Source organism: Festucalex cinctus, chromosome 12, assembly GCF_051991245.1.
Source record: "Festucalex cinctus isolate MCC-2025b chromosome 12, RoL_Fcin_1.0, whole genome shotgun sequence".
In the NCBI taxonomy this organism is placed as follows: Eukaryota; Metazoa; Chordata; class Actinopteri; order Syngnathiformes; family Syngnathidae; genus Festucalex; species Festucalex cinctus.
In genome coordinates this window covers 1,368,347-1,385,552 of record NC_135422.1, presented here as the reverse complement: position 1 = coordinate 1,385,552, position 17,206 = coordinate 1,368,347, and the positions used below count along the sequence as shown (strand labels likewise).

The 17,206-nt window shown below is 39.7% G+C and overlaps 1 protein-coding gene across 7 annotated transcripts in view; it reads left to right on the top strand.

The window, feature by feature from the left end:
* Positions 1-17,206, top strand: part of daam2 (dishevelled associated activator of morphogenesis 2) — a 95,808-nt gene that overhangs the window by 58,816 nt on the left and 19,786 nt on the right. For 6 of the 7 annotated variants that reach the window (XM_077537776.1, XM_077537775.1, XM_077537777.1 and 3 more), the window contains 5 exons: positions 2,619-2,708; positions 6,477-6,551; positions 9,135-9,229; positions 15,869-16,202; positions 16,973-17,083. In XM_077537776.1, the coding sequence (XP_077393902.1) occupies positions 2,619-2,708; positions 6,477-6,551; positions 9,135-9,229; positions 15,869-16,202; positions 16,973-17,083 (705 nt within the window). The remainder of the gene's footprint in view (positions 1-2,618; positions 2,709-6,476; positions 6,552-9,134; positions 9,230-15,868; positions 16,203-16,972; positions 17,084-17,206) is intronic. The other variant, XM_077537778.1, reaches the window with a different exon arrangement.

The window sequence follows — 17,206 nt, the reverse complement described above, 5'->3', positions numbered from 1 at the left end:
TCATGACAGCTGACTAAATCGGCTTTATTTACGTGGTAAAATTGTCTATTAATACTTTTTCATCATATGCTTTCCAATATCCTTGTTTAGGGCATAGCAGCATAGAATGCATGTATTTATTCATCCAGGCCAACAATGTCAATGCTCTCTGGACTTTAGCTCTGTTTTTTTTTTTTTTTTTTTTTTTTTTTTTCATATTCTCTCACTATTCGTTATTATTGAGCACATTTGAGAAGCCCACTGGCCTCGCGAAACAGGAAATTGAATGATCAGGCCTGTCCGTCAGTCTGCTGCGCACATGACCACCGTGACACCCGTTTTAATTTGTAACATTACTCGATAGGCTGTTGAAAATATGAAAGAAGGTCTCAATTGCCTCAGGTATGCATTTCCCCCTTTTGAGCAGCAGGTGTAACAATATTAGCTTTGGTTTATATGAATTCCCAACTGGAGCGTGTTGGCGGAGATGTGTGTGTGTGTGTGTGTGTGTGTGGGGGGGGGGGGGGGGGCACGTTCTGCACAGCCAAGGCGGAATGTTATTTAGTTTGGTTTGGAATTTGGAGTGCGAGAAGACCGCAATGTTTTGTGGTATTGCTATCAGGTCATAAGGGGAGGGTCATGTGACGCAGACCTGCTATAAGAACACATTTTGAGCATGAAGGGAGGCGGCAATAAATTCATTAAAGTTCTTTTATTTAATCAGTGATTTTGATGCAGATTGTTTTGTCACAAGTACGTCATATAGCGACGTTAATTTTCTCCCTTTTCAGTCTTAAAGAGACCACAAACAAACCCTGAAAAAGCATCTTAGTTAGTAGTGGCGAATCGGAGTCCGTCAGCAATAAGTGTCCGTGCGGAACACGAAATATCGGTTCCTAATATGTTTTTTAAAATTATTAAAATAGCTTTGACGCATGGATTTTTGTGTTGACTGGTTTTAGTCGACTTTTATTCCAAACCGTAGACTGTTGCGTAAGAGGGAAAAAAATCTTTTGGCTGTTGTAACAAAAAATTCCTTCAACCACCCAATTTCAACATCATCTCTGCGCTACGTGTATGCTCAACTAAATGGAACATTTCATTTCTTGTCTTTGTCCATTTTTACAGTAAAATTTAGATACACTTGACAGTGGTGTAACATTCTTGTATGTAAAAGGGGCTAATAACTCACTGAAAAAAAACGAGATTGGTGCTTAGAAGATGCTTAAGCCCTCACAACTTTCCCTGCTTGCTCCCCTTCTGGTTTCCTCCTCTTGCTACTCTGCAATTTCAAGCACTCGGCCGTTTAAGTGTTACGTAAAAGCCTTAAGTAAACATAAACATCCCCTGTCGAATCTGCATTCCGCAGATACTTAAATCCTGTTTTTCATCGCGTGCGCCCTCCTCTCACGTACCGTATCGCTCTTCCATATCGGACGCTAAATTGAGCGGCCTCAGGCACGCTGTGCAAAGTGAAGTAGCCCAAAGATCAACTGTCGGGCTCGGCTCCCATCTGGTTCAAATCCGAGGGTCTCATTCTCACGGATTTCCCCAGAAGCTCCCCAGTGTCACGTCTTCGAAATCGCCGCAGTTTGGACAGAAGGGCTTTGACCCGGCGAAGAGGCGACTGCGAAGACAAGCCGACTTCTCGGACTTCGTTTCTTCGTAAGAGGATGTTGGGGAGTAGTTTGTGATTTAAATGAAAATCAATAAATATTGAGGAAAGGGAGGACCTGTGCTTTTATTCTTTTATTGTGGCGGGTACTGACCCCGAGGGGACCAACTTGGAGTTCGAGTCACCGTTAGTCAGTGAAATGATGCCATTGAGATGAAAAATGCTTGGAGCTGTGATTGGAAAGCTCCTTTGTCTGTATTACATGTCCTTCAAGTTGGCACCATTCAGCGGGTTCCTTTTTATGTTATTCAAAACTCTCTATAATTGGTTCTGCTTTGGAAAGCTCTGAATAAGTGATGATGTCAGTCTTTAACATGTCAGGCTCGCAGTGTGCACCTCACCCACTCACCCAGGCTCAATGGAATTAGAAAAAAAACAAAAAAACTTGTGAAGCTATTGGGCTGGCCTCAAGGGGCCCGCCCCCACCCCTGGCACTGTCGGCCATCTTCACTCTGCTGGGGCGTTGGGGGTTGTGGTATTTCTGGTTGACGTCATGGTACCAAAACTAGTATTATTAGATTAGCACCACTTGAGCACAAAGACTTAGTTCAAAAGCATCTCATCGTATCCTCAATGTTTTTGTCGTCCATCATTTTTCTTGATTCGTCACATTCCTTTTTTGTCAGTCAAGGCAATTTCTTGTTCTGTCCCCTGTTGCACATTCAGCCTCTCAGAACTGTTCTTTTCCGTTCTGGCAAACATGAACTCATTTCCTGGGCTCATATGCATTTCAAAAGGAGCACGGCCGAGGAATTGAGCGGAGCCAATATTGTAAATACGCTTCCGTGGTGTGGAGAGTGTTGAATAATCAAATGTCACACTGCGAATTCGTGTTAACCGATTTGTATGATTGGGTGCATTTATTCTATAGATGATTATACCAGGAAATATCAATAAAAATGAGTTATTTGAGTTATAAGTTTGTACAATTGTTCAAAGGAAATGAATTCTTCCCTTGTTGCAGGACGAGTTGGATTTGACTGATAAGAATAGAGAGGCCATGTTCGCTTTACCTGATGAGAAGAAATGGCAGATCTACTGCAGTAAAAAGAAGGTGAGTTCATTGGTCCTTTTTTTTTTTTTGTTTTGTCTGAAAACTCTGGCTGTCCCTCTGTAGACGAGGCCACTAACTCCTCCCACAATGCCTCTGTGTCAGACATGAAAGTTATTGAAGGGCAGCTTTCACCCGAGCCGGTTTTAAATCAGCTCAGCCCAAATCCAACTTCTCATTTCTGCTTTGGCAAAAACATTGTCGCTCTCTGACGTCTGCAAGCTGCATGCACGCAATTGATGCGCATTTAAGTATTGATCAGCTTGCAGATACATGATATTTGGGTTTCAGATGAATATGAGATTAAAAGATTTCAGCTTTTATTTCATTGCGTTTACATCTATACGTTGATCAATGCAGGACAGAGCACCATTTGTTTGAAGCCACCCACCCTCAAAAGTATTGAAACCAACATTGCAGGCGCTATTGGGTTAAGGTCTGATGACTGACTGACCAGTCTTTTTATTTTTCATTCATATTTTGCCCTGAAGCCAAAATATTTGCAATATATAACAAAAACAATGACATTGACCTTGTTGTTCTCGTATTTTTGGAGGTGACTTGGTAGTTAATTGTACGTCCTATCTGTGTTGTGGTGCTGTAAGATAGTCAGCAAGCATACCACGAAAACGCCACTTGAAATTCTGGTTCGCCCTGTATTTCACCCCGTTTCCCTCTCCAAAGCATCTCCCGTTTTCTTAATATCCCCTTCCAAAAAATTCCAGCCTGACTTTGTGGTCAAATATTCAGCAGGAAATGACATTGTGCTTGAAGAAGAAGTGTAACTCGGCTCCTTATTCTCTCTCCATCAAAAATCGAATAGATAATCTCAAACCTTCGCTTGTGCCTCTTCGTAAATACAGCCAAGGTTTTTGTCTGGAAAGTAGAATGACAATTGAAGCCTTCCTTTCCTTTCTCCATTAAAGCTTGCAGGCTTAGCTGATCTGATGGAGGCGGAGTTGTAAACAAAGGCTGTTTTGTGGGCGGGTTAGGTGCAGCATACTTTTGAGTTACTGTGAAGAAGAAAGCGATTTGTGGCCTGTACAGGTCTGATGGTGGAGTGAAGGTTGCGCGGAATATTTCTTGGCAAAGCGTTTTCATACATGTTTTGTATTCATTCTCATTAGTTTCTATGAATATTTTGATGTGATGGAACTGCACAATGCAGTGCATTAAGAGACTGGGATGGCCAACATTTCTAATGTGGGTCATGAGCTGGGAAAAAAAAAAAAGTTTCCTATACCCTTTTTTAAAAGAGATATTAGGGCAAGAATGCACACAGTCGTCCTTTCAGTATTGTTCAAATAGCACAATGATTATTTTCACATTAACTCGAAAGCCCCAAATTCAATCGTTCTGCAGCAAATCTGTTTTGTGAAGCGCCTACACACGTTCACATTATTAAAGCACAGTCACCCATTCATAGAACATCCAAAGCTATATTTGATCCAAAACTGAGCTCTGACTTTTGATCTTCCCTACGTTATAGTTTGACATCATTGCCACTATTCAGGCTAGAGGTGAAACAAAAAAAAGAAAATGAAGAGCCAAACTGTGGTTGTCCACGTCCGAAAGTTGGAGGAAGGGCTCAACAAATCCTTCATTCACGGAGTCCATGTATATTATCTACGAAGTCCCGCAAATTTAGAGTGTTATACGGACGGTTGTTTAGCCGAGCAGACGACACAGTCGTGCTCTGTCTACTTTGGAATTACAGTGTAGCAGCCATTTGACCACAAAATGTTGCTCAGTCGTTCCTGTCTGTGACAAACACTGCTTCCCTTGTCTTCCTCTTGCTTGGCGACGTCGTCAGTTGTTGTGGTTGAATAACACCGTGACTGAGAGACTTCACTTTTATTCACCTCCAAAACAAGCTAATGGCTAATGTCGCTACCCCTGAAGGAATGCCAGTTGTGTTTCATTGCTGTCAAGTTAAATTCATTTGTTCCAAGTCCGGTGGTTTGTATGCTTTCAGATCAACAGGCCAAGTCAAAGTAAAAGGTTTCTTTGTGGCTATAAGATGGCGTCATTAAACAATTTAGACACTAATGTGAGGAGCTTGACTTCAATGGTTTCCTTGAGTGGAGCAGGGAAGTCCTAAAACTTTCAAAAGAGCATTAGAATGTTTACAACATGAAAACATTGAAGCATCTCGATATAACAAAGATGAAATGACAATCAGTTGCAATGCAAATACATTTTTAAGAAGTTAATTACCGCAAATGGACTGTAAAAATAAATCACCCGACATTCACTTTGATGACATTTGGCGAGGCGACGGGTGCAGTGATGATGTGGTCTTATTACTTCCAATGTGAGTCCACTTAACCTGATGTAGTTTCTGGTTTTTTTTAATCGCTTAAAACCACTTTGTGATGCTTGTTAAATTGAGCTCCTGTAAGATATAATTTTACAGTGGTTCAAGTGTGATGTGTTGATTTGCCACTTTGGGAGGCATCTTTTCCTTCATTTTCTTAAAATTAATTTAAACTTGTACTATTTGCTGGTCTGGTATTTACCAAAATCATGATTAAACAGACGTGTTTATGACAAGCATGAATCATATCCCTTTGCCAAGAAATGTCCCTCTGCCTGATGACTTAGTTAGCCTGATCAATAAAATCGCTCTCTGCATTTTTATCACAGAAACTGCAATGTCAAAGATGATTACAATAATGCTTGTCATCAAACTGCTCTTTCCGCTAACAAACATTATTCCTTCATCTCACATATTCTCTGCTCATGTGTTCATTCTTGTCATAAGTTGTGTCAGGAAATTAGCATAAATATGGACAAATTACAGTGGTACATCTTGCATTTACATTAGCTGTCCATATCGGCACTTCTGATCTCAGCTACAGCCAGATAGGAACACACACATAGTAAAATATTTGGACTCGAACTTCAGCCATCTATTTCTCTTCCCAGTAAGCAGTAGAGCCAACAAAATGTAGTTGTATGGAGAGGAATATAGTACAGAATTAGAATAGTTCCCAGTCTGTTGGGGATTCGTGTCCACTTCTGCTCCAGCTTTGAATGTAAATCGTTTTTTAATGTCAACGGACACGTGGAATGTGAGTGAGTTGCTGCCGTTGAATGAAGGACGAGCTGCTGCGATGTCTCAGCTGAGCATGCAACTGGAACAGCATTTTTAATACAATAAAATACAAATATCATCTCATATATCTAATCTTCTAGTCAATAATCTAAAAATATACATCAAGCACAAGCAAACGCATTCTTTTTTTTTTCCCCCCTCTAAATGTCATTTTTCAATAGGGAGTTAGGATTTATTTTCCAGGTTTTATTGAATTGCAAAGCCTGACAAGAATAACAGTGTTCTACCAATGTTCCTAGCCGAGGCTAAGCAAGACCAGATGTAAATGAGCAACATGGTCTCTGGTTTTCTGATGGCATCACAAAAGCTGCAATTGTCCAGGACAAATTGATCTCTGTTTGAAAAGCCTTACAACCATCATGCTTGAGCCTGAATTTCTCGTGACCTAGATATCTTGTTTTATTATTTTTTTCAACAGAAATAGCTGTCTTTGTTTAAGCTGCTTCTTCGTTACGGCAGACAACACCAAAATCCTTAAAAGTATCTGTGCCAAACTGATAGTAGTAAAGATCTCAGATTTTAATGAGCATTTTGGGCTGTTTGGTCGTCTTCTTCTACCAGTTATCAGCCTTAGGTGGAGCATTTAGAAGATTTGATTTGCGTTTTCAAATCTATAAATCAATATTTGACGGTTTGTTTGTGTCCCTGGACAGGAACAAGAGGACCCGAACAAGCTGGCAACAAGCTGGCCTGACTACTACATTGACCGAATCAACTCCATGGCTGCTGTAAGTCTTGACTTCCTTTTCAATGGAATTCCAAAATAAATGATATTCCTCATAAATCCCAGCTGTCCCACTACATCTTCAGTTTCCTCCATGTCCAAGTATGGGACTAAGAGGTTCCTATTCATTTGTTGCTGGGGTGGTTTATCGTGCCCCTGCCGACGACATGACCAAATTCCATCAGTGCGACCCCAACATTCTCCCACACTGTGATGATAAGCAGGCCAGTTTTACACGCAAGAGTCAGTGGGAATGGCAGTCAGAGGCCAAGATGGAACTGCTCATTACTTCTCGCAGTGACTTTTTTTTTTTTTTTGGCTGCCAATGAAAACAAGTAGTCAGCCATGCTCTCTGTGTTATTTTAAGCACAACTGCTGCTATAGTTGTTGTGTCTCATTGTACATTAGGCTGCTGACCAATTTGCGCCATGGACCCGTCAGCTGGAAACCATGTGGCTGGACTGATTGCAAACAAAAAAAAATATATATGTATGTATTTATATGCAGTGGTCCGCATCGTCATTGACTAGAATTGATCATTGTTGGAAGTGCCCACCTTTTGGCGTGTGCTTCAGCACTTTCACCGAATGCTTGATCATGCAAGGCCTTGAAAAAAATGCATCGACTGAGCACCTAGTGAAGCAGGATGACTTCTGTCGAGTACACACGGTCCTTCTCAATGCGTTTTTTTTTTTTTTTTTTTTTCTGAGGCTTCGCATGATCAACCATTCGCTGAAAGTGCTGAAGCAAGTGCCAAAAAGGTGGGCACTTCCATCAATCATCAATCATCAATTCCAGTCAATGACAATGCCCACCTCTGTATCTATGTATATATATGTATGTATGTATACATATGCTGTACACATAGAATTTTAGAGCTTTAGTCAAATTTTGACTATATATATATATATATATATATATATATATATATATATATATATATATATATATATATATATATATATATATATATATATATATGCATATATATATATATATGCATATATATATATGCATATATATATATATATATATATATATATATATATATATATATGCATATAAAACTCATTCCTGTATTCTATTAAAAGTTAACTGTGACGAGAAATTATCCACCTTAATGTTGTATGTCAGCTCACTCATCGTGGATCCGCAGTATTTCTTCCCCTTCCGCAATCTATTTTTTTTTTTACTCCCTCCCGTTATTCCTCCTCCACAGTACTCCTTGCAGCATCTTGACAAGTGAGTGTTTAAATAATTTGGAGTTGATTTGTTTGACAATGACTTCACATCTTGGCTCCCGTTCGAGCTCACCAGGGAAAAATTCTCCTTTCCACAGTAGCCGAGTTATTGGATGAGCTCATTTTTGCTTCGAGACCCGGCAAGATTACCGAACAAGCCAGCGTCTTGGTGTTCATTCATAAAATCGTGTCACAATCACATCCCTGCAATCGCTTATTGGCCACCACCGATTGATAGAGTATTTCAAACGTTGTTGTGGTAAACGTGATGAGGGTTTCTGTTAACCCAGTTTAGCATCGGAGGATAACGACAGTGGGAAAACGGTATTTATATTAACAATATCCCGAACTAGCTCGTGCTCCAAATTTTTTCTTCAACCAAGACGTCCAGTCGTCCTCCATTTGAAAATGTTTACTGAAATCAATAGACTTCATGAACATATCATCTACACAAACGTGGTTCCAATTAAGAACGAGATTAGTTGTACTCATTGCTCACTCAGTTAATGAAGCATTCACGCTGAAGGGCTTCTTTTTGGCTCAAAGGGGGTTATTTGCACAAATCCACATTCAGGAGAATACCCTCTGCTGGTGTACCAACTGCTTTTAATAAAATCACCATGTGCAAACTAGACTCGGGGTAGAATGCGCTTACAAATAACAGATGTCGAAATGTTTGGCAAGACGTGTACACAGGGTGAACTTAGCATGCAGTTCGTCTCCCGACATTTGTGCGTCCGACTTCCTGTTGACTCACAAAGTGCTCATTGCCAGAGCTTCTTGGCGTTGAGCGTTTCAAGCATCTGGACGTCGGGCTTAGTCGACACAACGGTTGTTTTGACTGAGCTGTTTCTCGATTAAACATTCGCACATTTGGACAGACAAGAAGTGTTGTAAAGTAGTCAAACGTGGAGGCTCGGCGGCTATTGTTAGGTCAGATTTCGGTTCTCGCCGTGGAATATTTACACCCGTCTTACATCTAGATATCCCGGTAATGGCTTATGTTTAAGAAAACGGAGCCCTCTTTTAAATAAATATCTCTTCAGTCAATTAATAGGCAACCACTGTAACTTGCTTACTGGTAAAACACGCTCTTGAACGCTTACACTTGACGTGTAGCTTCAATGGAAAACGACCACAAGATTAAACAGAAGATCCTGTTGGATGTCAACAGAGCAGCAGTTTGATCGTATGGCAGGAAGAGGAGCTGCTATTTTCTGCCATCCAGATTTCACCTATTAGCAATAGCATGCTGGAACAACGTAGCACCAAGGCAAGACTGGTGTCTTTGTGGTGTTGAAATGGTTCACCAGCTCTTAGTCAGCGTTTTTCCATTTTCTGGCCAGATGCAGACCCTGTTTGCCTTTGACGAGGAGGAAATGGAAATGAGGAACAAGGTGGTGGAAGATCTGAAGACGGCGCTGCGGACTCAGCCAATGAGGTAACCTGTGAACAAATTCTCTCCTTTAGACAAAAGTTCAATTCTCAAAGCGATGGTTTAAAAAAAAAAAAAAAATATTATTATTATTATTATTATTATCATTTTTGTACTATGTTGGAAAAGCTTGACGTGTTCCCGTTTTTCATTCTTACATTTAACTAAGCTCATAAAATTGTAGTGACTGATTGTGATTGTAGTGAGTCTCCATTACTCAAAATGTGATTATCAGAGACGGGTCGTTACTCATTAAGTCAGAGCCATTTTATGCTCAGCAGTGGTGTGGGTTCCATAGATTGGGTGGTGAGGGAAATTCTGTGATTACGGTAATGAGGGATATGCTAGTTTGTGTATAAATCATAAGTATATTGACCCCTGTTTTTTTTTTTTTTTCACTTTCATAGTTTTATTCTTGATGTTGCATCTGATAATGTCTGAAGGGATTATTTGTGTCAAATGTGACCGAGGACTTCAGTTTCATCATGACACCTCGTATTTGTGACACTTTCATGGCAACATCTCGTTCTGTCTGTGCACCAATTCATTACTTTGTTGGGTCACTGCCGGGATTGGCTCAAGTCCCGCCTTCCCTCCGGCGGTTCAGAAAGGCAGCTGCTGTGTAGCATGACAAGGCTCTCCTGTCCTTTTTTTTTTTTTTTTTTTTTTTTGCTTGGTCACAGAGCAAAAGCACACGGTGAGCATGCAGGGAGGCAGGTGCCAAGGACAGACGCAACATTGCTCGCAAACTGCCACTTCAAAACTTAACAGCTGGATGCAAGCATGTCCATCTTGTTGTCTTTAAAATCTCATCTTCACACCAGATGCTTTTGAGAAGGGACAGCATGCAACCTGGTTCACTTTTCTGATATTCTGTACCTACAAAAACAAAAACAAAAAAAAAACTATCATTTTTTTTTTTTTTTTACCACCAAATGAATCATCTGTCTCGATCTTCATTTCCCTGGAGAAGGTTTATGAAACAAAATTACAATTTTTGCTAATCTGTCAAGAGAAATGGTCACAAAGAATAGTTTGAACTTTATCCTGACATATTACCTGATTTTAACTGGTCCTCTCACTAAGTTGATTGCATCGACTTGAGTGCTAATCCAAGATCCAATAACGATCCAGTACAGTGGCAACAAATAGCAAAGAATGGAGCTCATCAGTGACTAGTTATGCATGAAATTGTAAACCGAAGGGGGTAATAAGAGTTCCTCCTAAGGCAAAAATGGAGATGGGGAAAAAAAAGAGCACACACTGCATTAGAAATGTGCGACTGATCTGTTTTTACCAATCCAAACCACACCTCAACTACACCAGTTGGTGGGAGGTGTAAGTTACATGGGATTCGAGGTGTCCCGTTCCTCACTGTCATTTCCCTGGCAAAAATAACGACTGCACAAAGTGACATTTTCTACAGGTTCTAACGGCCATGCTTTCTCACTGGCTCTCGTCTGGAAGAGCATCACAGAGACCCGAATGTGTTTCCACTACAGCTTCTTCTCCAAACTTCTCAAGCGTGACCGTGTCAATATTGCTTTCGACTATTAGCTGCTGCTCTGAATGGTTCCACTTCATAAAGCGTGGGCCCATCATCAATTTTCAATTTTCACGTTCTGTCTTACTAAATACGTTAGCGACATTAGCTGTGGAACAGAGCACCACATTTTTTATTTTTTTTATTTTTTTTGGGGGGGGGGGGACTTGAGTAGCGTGATTATGACTAAGAGGACACATTTTCCCCACCTTGGTCACACGATTAGCATAATGATGGTGGGTAGCTACATTAGGCACACCTGTTAAAAGCTGCTGACACTTGTTTTCTTCATGAAATCATTTTGAAAAGGGACGACTAGAGTTTAAAAAAACAAAACAAGTATTTAAAAGAAGAGAAGATACGGTGTATTAGGGCTACGTATAAATATATATATATATTTTTTTTTTTAGACAGGTGGTAATATTCCGAGAAAAAAAACATGTAAATTTGCAAGTTTAAAGCAAGAAATTTGTGAGATTATAAAGCAACAAATTTGCAACTTTATAAAGTAGCAGATTTGCGAGAGAGAAAAAAAAACACAGGAACTTGCGAGAAATAAACGTAGCGTATCAATAGTCAACGTTAAGAACAGTTTCTGTTCTAAAGGAAGTAGTAAAAAAAAAAAAAATTGGCTTGTGCTACCCTATTTTTGACTTATTTGATGTTAATACAATAACCGATTTTTCATATAGTGTATCCCAAATGAAAGACAAAAAACACGCACTATGGAAAGATCACATAGTGACGCTCAACATACTTGTGTATATATCCGATGGCATGCACACATATACCTTCAACTATGTAGATACATAAGCACATAAGAACATTTCTAAATAATTATACCCTCGTACATGCACATATAATTTTCATACATTTCCAACATTTCTGCAATTTCAGCTACTTATACCTAATCCATATACATTTTTGTACTTGATTGTAGCTGATTCACAACTTTTTAATTCATTTCCGTCATCGTTCCACAAATGAACACCTCTAACACAAATCCGCCTTTGCTTAATGTTTGTGCTTGTTTTAGATTTTTTTTTTTTTTTTTTTTGTAGACCCTTTCTCTAATTTAAAACAGCTTCTGAGTATTGTGACAAAAGTGGGTTATTGTGTACGTTATTCGCATAGTGTTAGTTGATTTAAATAAACCAACACATTCTCAACCAGTACATCATCGTTTCCTCAACTAAACTAAGTAAATGCATTGCTAGATTGATTGTATATGATTGTGTCCGCAGTGGCATTTCCTGTTATGATAAGCCCACACTCTTTGCACATTCCCGGCACAAGTTGACATCAAAAACATTCGAGGTTGTTCGAGGGCTGTTATGAGATTTAAACATTTCTTGTGCAAGTGTGCAGCACTTAAAGTGACAACCACGGCCATGTGAGCCAGAATCTGGTCTGGACAAAAACATAGATAAGACTTGGTTTTGTTCTGGGACTGTTTTGCTGCATCTGGCACAGGTTGTCTGGGAATCTGTACAGGAAATCAAAATAAGTAAAAAAAAAAAAAAAAAAAATTAAAAATGTCAAGATTAGCAAGTAGGCGCTCGGACTCGCCAAAATCTGCTATTCATGTTCACATTATTTTGTATTTATTTATTTTTTTAAGGAAAAGTCTAGCCTTTAATCAAATCAAATCAAATCAAATCACTTTATTTCACTCTTTAAAATAAAAGAAATGAAAGGGGACAGAAAGAACTAAAACTTAGAAACTATACATTAACGAGCGAATACCAATTGAACAACCAATGAAAATTCTTTGGTCCTCCAACAGGGTTACCCAAAAATAAAGAGCTAAAACTGTTTAGAATGACTCCGAACAAAACATCGGACTATTCTGAAGTGGCCATTATTGAGCCATAATCTAAATAGTATCGAACAAACTTTCGGCATAAGGTCTGACGGTCTGTGTAAAGGTTTACTCTTTGGCTCGGATCCAAATGAGTTTTTGATCAACAGTTCTTGATTCCATTGAAATCCAAACTCATCCTTTTTCTTGCTTTATGATCATTTCCTTAAGATAATCATCTGAAATGCTGCCGCACATAATGTTGCCTTTGACTGTCATTGGCCCTGCCTCAACACACACTGTGGTGTGCTCATCTGTCATTTTTGGTTCGTGCCATTACATTCCAAGTTATATTATGCTCTTCTTTTTTTTTCTTTCTTTCTTGTGCGTGTGTGCGTTGTTGGCTTTTCCCCGCTAGTGTTTAGCGCCGCCTGCGTGCATATCGTATGCAGCGGTTGCGTCTTTGAATTGAAGACGATCCTCGTGGGTTTTCAAGTATGCGTGTGGTTGTTCTTCTTCTAAAGAGGAGCGAATGATTGGTCCGCAAGCCACTTGAGCGTGAACTTGAGCGGAGACAGTCAAAGGACACTCCAAAGTCAGAGAAGGTTGGCTACTACTAACCGTAGAGGAAGAGCAAGATGACGAGGACATCTGTGCTCTGCAATGTTATACAAACACAATGCATTGCTCACACATCATTTGCTAGCCCATTAACTCATTTACTCCCAATAACGTGTAAATACGTTTTCTTTTTTATGTCTTAGGTGTCCCAAAGACGTATTTATACGTTTTTTGGGAGGTGTTTTTTTTTTTTTTTTTTTTTTTAATGCCAGAGCATACAGAAGGCTTTGATGCAGCCTTTCAGCTGCGAAGAACGGTTGCAGAAATGGTAGTTATTACACAAACGGCCAGCAGGTGGCAGCAGAGCAAAGGAGATCAACCAGGGCCATCTAGATAAAAAGCTCAATTACTTCCAATTTTGAATAGATTTGTGAAAACTGATTAAACCTAGCTCTCTTCTAATGCTAATTGGAAACAGATAGAAACATACTTTTTTTTTTTCCTGATGAAAGAAGAGACTTTAATCTTTCTTTTGATAGGTTCCATGCTTTTATAGCAATTGAACACAATATTCTGTGGCCTTGCAAAATCAGTCAAAATCCAGTAAAACAGCCGGGAGCGAACGGGATTGCGAAATGTGAAAATGGCGGCGAGTGAATGAGTTAAAATATGTGTATGTGTTGAACTGCACAAGATGTCTCTGACATCTCTGAAAGCACAGAAAAATGCCAGACTGAATTGCTTTCACCTTTTCGAACTCCTAAGAAGAGCATCTTTCACCTTCTGCTTCCTGTGCAGCTTCAGTCAGGATAAAGGATCTTCCTCTAAGGTGGTCTTACAATTCCTGGAGACGAATATGGCTAATAGTATATCGTACTTGGCCTCACTTGACACCGGTGAGCTGGAAGAAGGTGCAGAATGTGTTCCACCGAGCGGCTGCCATACCGTGTCCAATATGTTGCATTTATTTATAGATGGCGACTTTATCGTAGCTCCTGGGGGAAACGCACAAGAAGCACTTTGTTTGCTGATAGATTTTGTCAGCCAAACGCGTTGTCAAATTGTTTTATATCGTTGAGGAATTTGTTGATCGTGCCAGGTAAAGTGTGTGTGTGCGCTTTTGTTGGAAATCTGGAACCGATTGCATTTAAGTCAAAACAGCTGGCCTCAATGTAGGTGCAATATTAATTTCCATGTTTTGTGGTTTTTTCCGTGCCTATAAAAAGTCAAAATGTGGAAGAGGTTGGTTGTGTTCTTCTGATGGCGTCAAAACAATACATGGCTGCAAATCGTCCCCATCTGCGTTTTTTCCCCTTCCAGTTTGTGTCCTCTTTCTCACCCTCTTGCAATTTGCTGTTTGGAATTAATACATCACGATCATCAGGAATCTGACAATGGAGGAACGAGAAGCTAATTTGTATGCTGACTGTGGCGTCACTCCAAGTTTACATTTCCTGTCATTCAGCTTGTCAGCTTGATGGTTAATAGCGAGCTGCTCTTCTGTTTAGACGAGACACGTGTCTCATATTAAGATACTTCAAGATGGTCTTATACATTCATATATATATATATATATATATATATATATATATATATATATATATCACACAATTTTCTGTAATTTATCACGATTAATCACAATTTTCCATTTCTGCTTCTACTTTTTTCTTCAAAGCTTGTAACCGATATTTATTGAGTAAAGTCAAATTGGATTCAACCAATTCTCAGATTTTCTCGCTTACAGGGTATAGTTCTGCACAGTGTGAATATGAATGAATGAATAATGTATCCATTGTAAAGCATCTTTGAGTGTTCAGAAAAGTGCTATTGAGATCTGATGTATTATTATTATCATCATTATTATTTTTATTATTATTATTATTATTATTATTATTAAATGCGATGTCTACAGGCATTAAACATGTAAATAGAATTATTGTACAAACATTGCTGATCATGTTTTATTTTGCATACAACACTGCAAAGGAGGCACTATCGCACAATTTAGCAATAATAAATGTGATTAAAAAAATAATAATAATAATTCGTGGTGACTGGTGACTAGTTTACAATGATCAAAATGGCCTGTAGTCCATGAGTTGTTTCATGTTTCAAACACCAATTGTTCTGAAGTTGAAGAGAAAAATGTAATGTTCCTGTCACCAACATCCACCATGAAACACTAATATCACCTAGTGGCAGAAAATTACAAAAACATAAATCTACGAGTCAATGTTTCACACTCCTTTTAACTGTATATATTTTTAACTTCAAATAACTTAATGAATTATCCATCCATCCATTTTCTTGTCCGCGTATTCCTCACAAGAGTCACGGGGGGTGCTGGAGCCTATCTCAGCTGGCTTTGGGCAGCCGGCGCATTGCATATTGTGCTTGCAAACGTGTCCGAGGCTTGGAATTTTTTATTTTTTATTTTTTTGAATTGGATGTACAGTAGGAGTGGAACTGATTATATTAAAGTCAGGAATGAGCTTAAGTAATTAGTGTCCCTGGTTTAATGTCACATTCTGCTTCTACAAATCACAAGGGAGCCGCTACCCCTTTGCAATATTTGACAACCATGCATTAATTACGTTCGTCAAGGTCTTTCATCATATTCAGTGGTTTTGTGCTCGAATGAATGAATAAAGGTGACACTTCATCGATGTATTTAAACCGGTGGCAGCTTTTTTTTTTTTGTATCGCCACGCCAGTAAAATTCGGCCCTTCCCCTTGTCAGGTTTGTGACGCGCTTCATCGAGCTGGACGGCCTCACCTGCCTCCTCAACTTCCTGCGCAGCATGGACTACGAAACCTCGGAGAGCCGCGTCCACACCTCCGTCATCGGCTGCATCAAGGCCCTGATGAACAACTCTCAGGGGCGCGCGCACGTGCTCGCCCACCCGCAGAGCATCAACACCATCTCGCAGAGCCTGCGGACGGAGAACGTCAAGACCAAAGTGGCCGTCCTGGAGATTCTTGGGGCGGTGTGCCTGGTGCCCGACGGACACAAGAAAGTCCTGCAGGCCATGGCCCACTACCAGAAATACGCCGCCGAGCGCGCTCGTTTTCAGGTGCGGCAAACTCGCATCTTTTTCGTTCTCGCTTCACACGTGCTGATGTCTTCTGAGAGCCCGGCAGCAAATCAAAACGACACATGTGAAGAGCATAACGTTGGGTGAAGATATCTTAGAGTTATGGAGGTCAGGAATCTGTAGTAGTGATAGACCGATACGTTTTTTTCAGGACCGATGCCGATACCGATTATTCGTCGTTAAGGAGGCCGATAACCGATATTTCAAGCCGATATCATTTGCAGTAATAGAGCAAATAATTGTGTAAATAAAATAAAATAAACCTTTTTAATTTTAAAACATATAAACAATAGACAGTTTTATTAATTAAAAATTTTCACAGAAATTGTAGAAAATGTAGGGAACTTCCAGGGTCATCAGCATGTGTTAATTCAAAACTAAGCAAGCAAATAAATAAATAACTAAATAGTTTTCTACGGTAAATAAAGTTTTCCAAAATTTCAACATAATTTCTAAATGTATTTTTTTTTTTATTATTTAATGACATGATTCCAGCTTTATTGCCCTTCAAATTCGTAAAATGGCCGATGCCGATATTTGTCAAATATCGGCACCGATAATCGGCCGGCCGATAATCGGTCTATCCCTAATCTGTAGTGCTTTATTTACAAACGAGTGAGTGACCTCTTGTGTTATCTGATCCCACCACTGTGATTTCAACACTGTTGTGTGTGATTTATGAAGACATCCGTCATACGTGTGACATCTGCTTCACAACACGAGCGCCAAACTCTCCCATGTGTTTGTAGACGCTGCTGAATGAGCTGGACAGAAGCACGGGACGCTACAGAGACGAGGTCAACTTGAAGACTGCAATTATGTCCTTCATCAACGCTGTGCTCAACGCCGGCGCAGGGGAGGTCAGCAGCAACACGACATATTCGACAAACAGTCGCTTTCGTCAACAATGTTTCAATAGTTGGAAACCGTTTTAAAAAACATGTTGTGTACATTCAAATTAGCATAGATGTTTTCAGCATTTT